Raw genomic sequence first — 13195 nt, forward strand, 5'->3', positions numbered from 1 at the left:
GGTATATGGTATATGTGTATGTATATGGTATGTGTGTATGTAGTATGGTATATGGTATGTGTGTATGTATAGAGTATGTGTGTATGTAGTATAGTATATGGTGTGTGTGTATGTATATGGTATGTGTGTATGTAGTATGGTATATGGTGTGTGTGTATGTATATGGTATGTGTGTATGTAGTATGGTGTATGGTATGTGTGTATGTATAGAGTATGTGTGTATGTAGTATAGTATATGGTGTGTGTGTATGTATATGGTATGTGTGTATGTAGTATGGTGTATGGTATATGGTATGTGTGTATGTATATGGTATGTGTGTATGTAGTATGGTATATGGTATGTGTGTATGTATAGAGTGTGTGTGTATGTAGTATGGTATATGGTGTGTGTGTATGTATATGGTATGTGTGTATGTAGTATGGTATATGGTATGTGTGTATGTAGTATGGTATATGGTGTGTGTGTATGTAGTATGGTATATGGTATGTGTGTATGTATAGAGTATGTGTGTATGTAGTATAGTATATGGTATATGGTGTGTGTGTATGTATAGAGTGTGTGTGTATGTAGTATGGTATATGGTGTGTGTATGTGTCTGGTCATTATTTGCAGATTCGTGTGGAAAGGCCACTATTCCTCTTCTCCTTCAACTGCTCCAAATCTGGACTGAGACCAACAAGGCTTTTCTGCATGTCTTACAGTAAACTCATCTGAAACTCAATTTAAAAAGTGTGTGAATGTGTGTGTGTGTAAGTGTGTGTGTGTGTGTGTGTGTGTTGAGTAGGCAGTGGTAATATTCACTCTAAACCCATCACCTGCTTGCAAGCTGTGCCGTGTGTGTCAGGATGTGTTTCTGAACCAGCGACTGTGTGACCTGAGTGTGTGTGTGTGTGTGTGTGTGTTTGTGTATGTGACCTGAGTGACCTGCATCAGTGTGTGTGACTGAATGTGCGTGAATGAGCTCAGCGGGATTACAGTCACACACACGCCTGTGAGAGCCAGAGGGACACAGAGAGGGTGGGGGAGAAGAAATGGGGTTGCACACAGAGGTTATGTGTGTGTGTGTGTGTGTGTGTGTGTGTATGAAGCTGTAGACTTTGTAATGGAAATTGTCCCCTGAACTGCAGAACCCTGTCCCTAGAGACTCACACAGCTCAACCCGCACCACAAAGAGAAGAGGGGATAGAGAGAGGAGAGAGGAAGAGAAGAGATGGAGAGAGGAGAGAGGAAGGGAAGAGATGGAGAGAGAGGAAGAGAAGAGGTGGAGAGAGGGGGGATAGAGTGATGAAAGAGGAAGACATGCTGTAAAGTGCATCAGCTGCAGTAAAGTGCATTCAGCTGCTGTAAAGCTCATTCAGAATGTAGCATTTTGACATGAGAATTGTCCACATCTCTCCAATACACAAGTCCTCCCACTGGCTCCCAGTAAGCCACAGAAATGACTTCAAAAAGCACTGCTGTGTCTAAACCTTTAAGTCTATAAATCATTCAAAGTTACAGCATTACACAGCTGTTCAACCCCAGATCACTGGAGAGACTATGCTAATATCTAATGCTACAACTAAACTATGCTAATATCTAATGCAACAACTAAACTATGCTAATATCTAATGCTACAACTAAACTATGCTAATATCTAATGCAACAACTAAACTATGCTAATATCTAATGCTACAACTAAACTATGCTAATGCTACAACTAAACCCGGTGAAGCAGCTTCTAGCTTTTAGCTTCTATGTTGCTCAGCTCTGGAACCAACTTCCAGCTAAAAAAGTATATATACTTATACTATACTTATTACAGGTGAACAGGTGGAGGAGGGATGCTTATTACAGGTGAACAGGTGGAGGAGGGATGCTTTTTACAGGTTAACAGGTGGAGGAGGAGGGATGCTCGTAAATCATTAATCTAAATATATTTTACACATAGTACACTTTTGACTTTCTTTACGTGTTTCTCTGCTAATCTGTAAAGCACTATGAACTGCCAATGTTTAGGATGCAGTATAAATAAACACACAAACACAGAACACAGAAAATATCCCAAACATGACACAGCACTTTATTAGTCTGGTCCATCAGAAACATGACACAGCACTTTATTAGTCTGGTCCATCAGAAACATGACACAGCACTTTATTAGTCTGGTCCACCAGAAGAGACGTAGCAAGCTACATACATGCCCTCTGGCAGCAAATGGATGTAAACACACATTTAGCAATATTTCCACACATTATAGTATACACACTTCATATCATTCTTTCATATCTATGTAATATACACAATAAACTTGTTGATAAATGTAAATTTAAACACCACTCTTCACCTGTATGGCATCACATATTAGCACAGTAAATTAAATCACCCCCATACACACACAAACAAAAATAACCACACATTCATACTTACAAACAAACCCAAATAATCCAACACATACAATCAAACACAAACATAAACACATACAAACAAAGGCACATACTGAAAAACAAACACACAACATATACAATCAATAAATAACCCACATGCCTGTCTGATATGTATACATGAAGCTTGAACAGTTGAACAGTTGAACAGTGTTGGCCTACTGTACTATACTTACGTATACTATACTTATACTATACTATACTTATACTATACTTATACTATGCTATACTTATACTATACTATACTTATACTTTAAGAGTAGCCTTTTACTTTTCTAAGAATAAAATTCTACAACAGAAGCCTATAAGAAATAAAGGCCTGCCTCGAATACCAGCCTGCCCCAAATAAAGGCCTGTGCTTTGCGCAGCCTAAGTAAATAAAAGACCCCAGGCACAATTTGAGAATTTACGGTAACACTAACTATAAATTTCCCTTCCCCACACACACATCAGTGATCTGGGATCAATAAAGTACACATCAGTGATCAGGGATCAATAAAGTACACATCAGGGCAGCTGGCACAGGAAGTCTAGTTGCTCCTCGCAGCCCCTGGGCACCCAGTAGCCTGTGTCGCGTTCTATTGCCCCGCAGTGATGAAGGGGGCAGATCTGCTGGCCCCCTGCTGGTGCCCAGTGATGGTGCGCCAAACCCCCGCCACTCATCCAAAGCCACTCCCCCGCCAGGAAGCGCAGGCCCACCCACACATGCGTCGTCGCGGCAGCCTGGACCACCTCCTGGATGAGCGTCTGGTTGGCATGGTCCCCGATGCTGGCCAGGTCCCCCCCCAGCCCCCGGCAGTGCAGTAGAGCCTCCTCCCAGCCAGAGGGCGCTTTAAGCACCTTCAGCCTCTCCTGGGGCCTCATCAAGCAGAAGAAGGGCAGACGCTGAGAGCACGGCACGGCCTTCCACAATCCGTTCTCCATCTGTACGCATACCTGGTTACCATGGTGATTGGGCTCGCCCTCGCTCCAGTATTGGAGCTCAGCGCTGGAGCCTTCGGACCACTTCCAGGGGTTGTTCGACAGACCGATCCAGAACTCATCATCAAATATGTCTCGGAGACGCGCGTTTTGATTGCCGTTGTGGATGGTGACCAGTTGCATCTGTTTCCTCTCACACTCCTGTTTGGCCTCGTGCCAGCTGAGAGGTTGCGTGGTCAGCTGATATGTCTGCTCGTCCTCACACATAGACAAGTGCTGGTCATCACACGTCTTATCTCTCCACTCCCCATTAGAGTCCATCAGTCCGCAGAACAGCTCGGTCTTCCAGTTAGAGTAGCTCAGGCCCCCCCATCCTCCCCCCTCCCAGTTCCAGCCTGCATCCTCTCTCCTCAGTGCAATCCAGTGTGGGGTGTCTGGCCACTGGCTGGGTTTGGTGGACACACTTCTGAAGGTGGCCAGACTGAGGCCGAATTCCTCACAGAAAGTCTTTGCCTGCTGCCATGTCATGTCCTGCGGGACAGTGTAGTATTGTTCCTGGTCGGTCTGGCAGATAAACGGCAGATTTTTATCGCAGGACTTGGTCACCCAGAGTCCGTCTGTGGTCACTGCAGCACACTTGTCAGTCTGGTGCCAGTTGTAGAAGGCCGGCGTGCTGCCGTCTGGCCACGTCCAGTTCTGAACCCCCCGAATGAGCCCGATCCAGGCAGTCTGTGCGTGGTTCTGGAGTTTCTGGTGGTCAGCTGGGGTGAGGATGGACGACAGGTGGACATGGTACTGCTGGCAGTACGTCTGAGCCTCAGTCTGATTCAGCTTCTTGTCCACCAAGATGTGTGTCCTGTCCTGAGAACAGGAAGTGCGGACACACACACACACACACACCAGCAGTTGCAGCAGCGATGGTGTCTGCATGATTGACAGACTAACTGGACCCAACGCAGAGTCTGCTCTCCCTGTTCTTCTTGGACTCCTGCTGCTGGCTACAGCTCTCTTAAAGCCGCCCCCTGCCTAGCAGGTGGCATTTGCCAGGTAAATCCGCCCCCCTGCCTTGCCAGGTAAATCACAGGTGATCTGGAGGGCTCCGCTCTCGACAAGCAACAGTGATTTGAGTAAGGAAATGAGGAAATGAGGGCTAAGACAACAGATGGAGACAGCGCACCAGCAGCACATAAGCAGCCAGACTTTACATGTCTGGATGGGAGGCCACCACCCCACCACGGCAACACGCCACCACACCACCACGCCAACACGCCACCACCCCACCACGGCAACACGCCACCACGCCAACACGCCACCACCCCACCACGGCAACACGCCACCACACCACCACGCCAACACGCCACCACCCCATCACGCCACCACGCCAACACGCCACCACGCCATGGCCAGGACTCGACCGGCAACATGTCATATTTCCATCCACATTGAGTCCTGTCTATGTGTCATATTTCTCATTCAAAATAGCAGAGCAACGTAAGTGACAGAAAGAAAATAGAGGCGGGGCGTCCGACAAAAGCTCTAAATGTCGCGCAGCATCGCCCTGCACACCACAGCTCACCATCGGCTTTGTGTAGCATAGCCCTGCCGTCAGGATATTCCAACTGAAAACAATGTAGCCCAGTGTAGCATAGCGTAGCCTAGTGTAGCATAGCCTAGCCTAGTGTAGCATAGCCCTACCGTCAGGATATTCCAACTGAAAACAATGTAGCCTAGTGTAGCATAGCCTAGCCTAGTGTAGCATAGCCCTACCGTCAGGATATTCCAATGTAGCCTAGTGTAGCATAGCCTAGCCTGATTAAACTGATTTTATTGCTAATGCTTGCTCGCATGACATGAAGGTCTTGGTGAGAGCGCTCTGCATTAAAAAAAAATCTGATTTGAACAAGGTAAATGATAACTAAGCTATTTAATTTGGCTTAAGCAATGTGGCAAACACCTTTACACAAATGCAGCACACTGGTAATGTTAACTTTACCATAACATGCAAGCTGTGTGTATGTGTGTGTGTGTGTGTGTGTGTGAGAGAGAAAGAGCACACTGGTTATACCATAACATGCAAGCTGTGTGTGTGTGTGTGTGTGTGTGTGTAAGAGAGAGAGAGTGCACTGGTTATGTTAACTTTACCATAACATGCAAGCTGTGTGTATGTGTGTGTGTGAGAGAGAGAGAGCACATTGGTTATACCATAACATGCAAGCTGTAAAACATATTCAGATCAACAACAGAATTGTTCCTTCTCTTTGAATGGTATCATCATATAATCATGGCAGGTGTCTAAGGATGTATCTTAGCCTCCCTTTTATTTGAACAAGCAGTGAATTCCAGCTGATTGTAATGGTGCCCTTTGATAGCAGCTATGTGTCCTATACTAGAACCCCTTTAATATCAGTGCCCTATAGAACCCCTTTAGTATCAGATCATACGTGCCCTATAGAACCCCTTTAGTATCAGATCATATGTGCTCTACACTAGAACCCCTTTAGTATCAGTTCATATGTGCCCTAGAACCCCTTTAGTATCAGATCATATGTGCTCTATACTAGAACCCCTTTAGTATCAGATCATATGTGCCCTATAGAACCCCTTTAGTATCAGTAGCAGCTATGTGCCCTATAGAACCCCTTTAGTATCAATAGCAGCTATCTGCTACTGCCCAAGATTGAGCCAGGTGTGTTTGACCCTGCCTACTGTTAATGTAACAGTGTCCACACGAGCCAGGTGTGTTTGACCCTGCCTACTGTTAATGTAATTAGTGTCCACACGGACCAGGTGTGTTTGACCCTGCTTACTGTTAATGTAATTAGTGTCCACACGGACCAGGTGTGTTTGACCCTGCCTACTGTTAATGTAACAGTGTCCACACGGACCAGGTTGGGTGTTGCACTAGGGAACCAGCACGTTACGATAAAGAAGGAGTTATGCGTGTGTTAAAATTGTTATTATTGGGCAAATAAGATATTCAGCACGGAGTGAATCTTACAGAAGATGCCGTTACAACACAGCTAACACTCCACTGGTAACAAAGCGGCCGCATCTGAGAGCCTTTTCTGCAAAGAGCCCGTTGCCAGGTTGGCACTAATCAAGGTCTGATTCTGTGTGGTCCACACAAGCTGGGATGACCAACACCATCTCCTGTCAACCTGGAAGGAGTTTTAAGCTGGGATGACAAACGCCAAGAAAAATAACTTTCGAACGTCAAGTCAGGTCAGATTTTTTGCTCGGAGACAAAACTCTTGTGCCCCGAGGTATCCGACTTGGGTGAATGTGTGTGTGTGTGTGTGTGTGTGTGTGTGTGTGTGTGTGTGTGTGTGTGTGAATGGGTGAATGTGTGTGTATGTATATATGTGTGTGTGTGTGTGTGAATATGTGTGTGAATATGAGGTTTTCCTCCATATTTGTATGTGGCATATGGTTGCAGAGCTTCATGTATAACTTACAGTAAGAGATGCTTTAACCACACAGCTATTGATAACATTCTTACAGTGAGAGATGCTTTAACTGTTTAACTGAGACAATCACTATGACAGTCAAAAGTATATCAGCTAGAGAATTAGCATACGTATCATACTCATTGTATCATCTTAAAGGCAGCTGCCAAATGAGAAGTGTGATGGTGTAGGGGATGCCAGAGCAGGCTAGTCTAGCCAGCTGGTACGTTGTGTAAACCTCCCGACGCCTAAGTGATGTTAGCAGCCTGGGCTGTTAGCTCACTTGCTAGCTCAACTCCCAATTCAAGGTGCTGCGAGATGCAGGTTCGAGTCTGGGCGAGTGATACAATGCAGCCACAGACACACACACGCACGCACAAGCACACACACACATACACACGCACACACACTGCTGAGCCACACGGTCAACACAATGCAGCCGCACACACACACACACACTGCTGAGCCACACGGTCAACACACCAACAACAACAATGCCAGTTCCATTTGCTCGGGGTGGACAACACAAACACAAATGACCACAGGACAGCAGTGGCAGATGTGATTACGCTGGAGCTTGTGAGACTCGTTAAGCTCGTTAGCCTCTATCATTATCTCCAGAGCTCACTAGGCTCGTTAAGCTCGTTAGCCTCTGTCATTATCTCCAGTGACATGGGAACATGAAGCCAAAGTTCCCCATCCCTGTACAATATACAAATGATCTGGAAAAACAAATGATCTTATCCATGCAATGTCAATACCTATTGTACAATATACAAATGATCTGGAAAAACAAATGATCTTATCCAGTATGCAATGTCAATACCTATTGTACAATATACAAATGATCTGGAAAAACAAATGATCTTATCCAGTATGTAAAGGTTTGTTTAAACGGTGTTTCATTCTTGGTGGAGCCAGGTGTTTCCCACTCACACACAAACACAAATACATACAACAATAAGACGATAACTGCATGTGCTGGGCCTAGCAAAAGAGCTAGGGTCAGCTGACGATAACTGAGGCTTTTGCAGAAAGCACTAAATATAAAACCAACAGTGACAGACGGAGGCAGTTAACAGATGGAGGCCATTGTTAGTAGGCGGTGTGCAATTTGGAGCAAAAACTCAAAATAAGGGGGTAAGTGTAAAGATTTAAAACCAGAGAAAGTGAATACTGTCTGTTGGCATTTCTGGCCAGAAACATCGAAATGTAAACATGGTTAAAGATATTAGCCTTCTTTACGCACTTTTCGCAGCTATTCAAATTTGATTTTGCCTATATTGTTTTTTAAACATTCATTCGTGTAGCATATGACCACTTTAAAATATTTCACTGACATAATTTATTTTGTAGCCTATGCTTTGCATGGTAAAAAGTTAATGCGTTAAGTTAAGTGAAATGGAAATCCCGAGTTTCGGTCTGTTTCCCTTCTCTGGTTCTTCATTTTGTTTCTCTTCTGTGTTTTAATAAATGTGTGTTTTCTGTTTTAATAAATGTGTGTTATCAGTTTTAATAAATGTGTGTTTTCAGTTTTAATAAATGTGTGTTATCAGTTTTAATAAATGTGTGTTGATCACGTGTAATAAATGTGTGTTGATCACGTGTAATAAATGTGTGAATCACATGTCACTTCAGGGCAATTCCACGGAAAATGGACTTTTTGTCACATCCATAACGCCAGTAAAATGCCTTGGCATTTGTATGTGAATGATAACGTTCATTTTTTGTGCATTTTTTCTCATGTACATTCTTCAGCCAAAAAGAGTAAATGCTAAAATTTTAATGTAATCATTCACATCATACAATACCATCACATTTTATTGGTGTTATGGATGTTACAAAAAACATAATTTTCCATGGAATTGCCCTTCATTCTTTCATTTGATTTGACATTATGGCCAAGGCAATTTGTCTTTAAAAGTATTAACCAGACAAAAGTTATTTGACGTTCACCTGAAGTCTGGGCTTCAGTGCAGCAGCCACAGAGGAGCTGAGCGGCGATGAGCAACATGTCACTATACAACTGGCTACTAATAATTCATTAATTGAAGCTATTTTCTTGTACAACATTAAATATTTCAATGTAAATGTACAGTGTAAGACATGTAAAAAAGCCAAGAGGTTAACAATGTCAAGATCAATAATGAATTGTGTAGCCTGACGCGGTAATTTCACAGAATAACACGTCACGTCTCTGGCAGGCTACAGTATTTCAAATAGCATGCTTATGCATTACTTATATTCTCCATTGCATTTACAGAGCAATCCCTGCAAAGTGTTTAGGTTAATTATAGAAGAGACCAGGATCAGTGTGTGTCTGACGGGGTGGGGCCTGGCATCACCATGGTGACTCTCCATCGTTGGTCAGCCATCACAATGGACGATGACACGGTCCATCGGCACAACTCTAATGTAAATGCCCTGGGCTCAGGACACTCCAAAGTTCACCAAAACAAACACCTTTAGAATGTCCACGCGTACAGCCGGCCCCTCCGCTGCTTCGGCCATGAATGTCCATCCAGCTTCAAGTTCCTTACAAACAATAACCGCTCTATTTCAAGAGTCAAAACTGCTGTTTTCTGATCCAAAAGGAACTTTTGGAGGAATTCTTTTGAGTAAATATGTAGGAAATCCAATATTTTGGACATGAAAAAATGGCATTGCACTACATACTTCACTTTACTGCAGAATTGCAATATTTTGGACATGTAAATATTGTCGTACTACACTGGCATGTACCAGGTGATGGTAACAAACTGACATAAAGAAAGGGCACTTTCAGAGTTATCCAAGAAAGACATGTTATTTATATAATTAAATAATGGTATTGGTTAGCTAAACAATATATTAGACACCTGTGAACGGCAGGAAATTCATTCACCAAAGCTTTAAAAGCATCAATGGCTTGTTATGATCAGTACCGCCTTCACAATCTGCGCGTGATGCTGCGCACGGGCCGCGCCGCCTCCTCGGTACTGGCCTTCATGCGCGTCGGGCCGCTTTGCCCTTCCCTGCGGCTTGTCCGCACCCGGTAAAACGTTATGTTTTTGATGAGATGACTGTAGTCTCTCTCGTCTTGTTCATTATCTCCACGCAGACACACACCACTCGTGACGGCACTCCAACACAGCCCACCCCGCTGCACGGATGCGCGCGCGCTCAGCACTGCTCCCACGCAGCGGTCTCCCAGCAACCTCACCTCCGCGGCAGCCTGTCGGTAATGTACCGTAGGATGTGTTTTATCTACACTAGTATGAAGCGTCGGGCAGTGCCACGGCACGTGTCCATGCCGTCCACACACATTGTCATGAAAAATAACGCGGCCTTTATTACCGCCCACAAGTGTGTCATTGTTACATTATCAGGGATGTGGAACAGCGAAATGGACCTGATGTCTTTAACACTGAGCGTGCAGCAATGAGCTAGCGACGGGCAGACTGACCGACACGGTAGACTAATGAGTAATGACTAATATAAATGCTATCTATGTCAGGCAAGGAAGGTGGTATCGGAAGGGTTAAGTTATTTTCAGCTGTCATCACATAAGAGCGAGGAAGCCATGATTAGGCGATGATAACACTCTAATTTAGAGACAGAGCAGCCCCCACCCGCTGGCCCGGACACTCTGTGATTAACAGATGAACTGTTATGATGCACCTGTCCCTGTTGCACTTGTGTTCGAGCCCACTTTTCCCTTTAGATGCGAGAACGTGCACCACCGAGGTGTGTGTTCGACAGCAGCACACGTGATGTTTGGCACTACCGAGAGCAGGTGCTGAGAGAGACGCTCCTCAGAGCTCCGGTGTTGATGCTCCGGCGCGCTCTCAGTGACAGTCCGCACAAGCTTGCCATGAGTCGCTGCAGGTAAGGTATAGGCTACATGTACCTCTCAACCTTCCTGTCCCAAATGGACGGGCTTCACCTTTGCCAACAATCTGCAATCTGCACAAAGAGCGATACGGTGTGAACGGACCAGATGTGAGTCAGGTAGGCTACTCACCCGAAATCTTGATCCATGGATTTGAAAAAGAATTTGTAGCTGTTGACCGAACGGTTGCTGAGGACATTTTTAAAATCCGCCAACGTGACTTTGTCAGGTGCAATTGACAATTTGACTAAATAAGGAGTTTCCTCCTCGTCTATGTGGTAAATGATTTTAGTCTCCGCCATGAGAGTGAACCGAGAACAATCACAAGACAAACTGCTCGGTCGCCAAACAAAGCGGGCGGAGACAGTACAGAAATGAAATAAATTAGATTATGATTCAATAAATAAGATGAAACAGTGCACGCGACACAATAAATATCGTCTCGTGGTCTGGGCAGGTTGGGAGGCGGACATCATGGAACCGCTGCCTGCCGCGCGCCTGTCTCCAGCCCCGTGATCTCGCCCGCACTGCTGGCTGGCTGCTGCGGCGACGCGTGCAGGCAGGAAGAGAATGTTCACATCCTCCAGAGCCGCGCTCGCCTCCCCTGCCTCGTGCTGCCACCGTGTGGCGCGCACGGAGACCATGCCGGGACATTGGTGTTCGATGAGATAGTTGTGTTCATGTGTATGCTCACAGTGTACCGCGGAGATCCAGCCTGATGATGGACAACATTGCTTACTGGCTAATGCACACATGACGATCCTGATATTCATACATGCTATGGCACACACACACACACACACCAAAGTCACATAAAGCTCTTCCATGATGTGATTCAGAGGTCAGTGCTGCCATGGCGATAGCATTTCTCTCTCACGCCATCAGAAGACCCCTTATCTCTCTCTCTGTCTCACCCCACCCCTCTCTCTCTCCTCCTACCCCTCATCTCTCTCTCTCTCCATCTCTCTCTCACCCTCTCTCTCTCTCTCTCTCTCTCTCTCACCCTCTCTCTTGTTCTGACCATGGGCGGACTGGCCATCTGGCATACTGGGCATTTTCCCGGTGGGCCGACGCACCTTTTGGGCCGATAGAATAGGCCATATATATAATTTAATCATTTTGGCCAACGATCGGCCCAAAGGAAGGACAATCAGCGGCCCATTGGTTACATTTCCATATTGACACTTGACTGATCCAATAACAGCTCACGTCAGACCCCCCCCCCCCCCCCTCGTTTCCTCCTCGTCTATGTGGTAAATGATTTTAGTCTCCGCCATGTACATGTTGTCCATGTAGTTGTCCTACAGTGATTAACGTCTACAGTACGACAATCTAGGTAATTTAGCTCTTTACACATAGGCTTCAGTAACTGTTTGGTGTTGCTGTCAGTTGAGCATTGTATAGTTTAAATGTAGCCTATTGAATAATTTGAAATGATAATTTGAATTCAAGCAGAAACTCTTCTTTAATAATTGCTTGTATAGCCTAGGCTACTTGAATATGGAGATCATGTGCTCCATGGCTACCTCTGATCAGTCAGATCATCCAATCCATCCAAAAGGCCTACATCACTTTCAGTTCTCCATAACAGTTGGAAATATATGCATATTTAAGGGTAATGCAAAGATTTTGTATTTAATTAGGTGTGCCCGACCGATTTGAGGGCCGCTTGGGCCAAATATGCCAGGGCCGAGTTTTGGTCCCAGTCCGCCCCTGGTTCTGACTGCAAACTTGTCTGTTTCCTCTGGAACAAGAATGCGGAACATGTTTCTGCTGAGCTTCGTGTGAGTATTCACTCTGTACACTCTTCCTCTCTCTTTCTTCCTCTCCCCCTCTTTCTTCCCTCCATCCCTCTTTCTCCTCCCTCCCTCTTTCCTTTCTCTCTTCTCCCTCCCTCTCTCTCTCTCCTCCGTTTCTCCATCCCTTTCTCTCTTTCTCCTCTCTCTCCCTGTCCTCCCTCTTTCTCTCTCTCCTCTCGTTTCTACAGTGCACGCACCCTTTCATTTTTATCCTCTCTTCCTCCCTTCCTCTCTCTGTCCCCTCCATCCCTCTCTCTCATCTTCTCTTCCTCCCTTCCTCTCTCTGTCCCCTCCATCCCTCTCTCTCATTTTATCTTCTTCTCCCTGGTCCTCTCTCTATCCCCCTCTCTCTCATTTTATCTTCTCCTGCCTGGTCCTCTCTATCCCTTTCTCTCCTTCCTGGCTGATCACTCTCACTTCTCTTATGTAACACTGCAACCGCTCACTGACCGCACCGGAGCATTCTAGACCAGTGCTGTCATCGCATGACCTCATCAGAACCAGCTGGAACATTCTAGAACACTGCTGTCATATGGACAGTGGGATGCAGAAAACAGTAGTCATACTGACTCAGCTCTGAAACAGTTTGTGTGCGTGTGTGTGTGTATGTGTGTGTGTGTGTGTGTGTGTGTGTACGTGCGTGCGTGTGGTCAGAGGGCTGCAGTTGGCAGAGGCAAAAAGATGTGCAAAATGTTCAACCATCATAGAGGGCCTACAAACATAGAATAGATTAG

At 45.4% G+C, this 13195-nt stretch overlaps 1 protein-coding gene across 2 annotated transcripts in view; it reads right to left on the minus strand.

The window, feature by feature from the left end:
- dvl1b (dishevelled segment polarity protein 1b) overlaps window positions 1-11153 on the minus strand; it is a 48186-nt gene extending 37033 nt beyond the window's left edge. For both annotated transcript variants that reach the window (XM_042088726.1, XM_042088725.1), the window contains exon 1: window positions 10795-11153. In XM_042088726.1, coding sequence (XP_041944660.1) covers window positions 10795-10964 — 170 coding nt within the window. In that variant the 5' untranslated portion in view covers window positions 10965-11153. The remainder of the gene's footprint in view (window positions 1-10794) is intronic.
- Between the last annotated feature and the right edge of the window lie 2042 nt (window positions 11154-13195).

This window comes from Alosa sapidissima, chromosome 4 (assembly GCF_018492685.1).
Source record: "Alosa sapidissima isolate fAloSap1 chromosome 4, fAloSap1.pri, whole genome shotgun sequence".
Taxonomy (NCBI): domain Eukaryota; kingdom Metazoa; phylum Chordata; class Actinopteri; order Clupeiformes; family Clupeidae; genus Alosa; species Alosa sapidissima.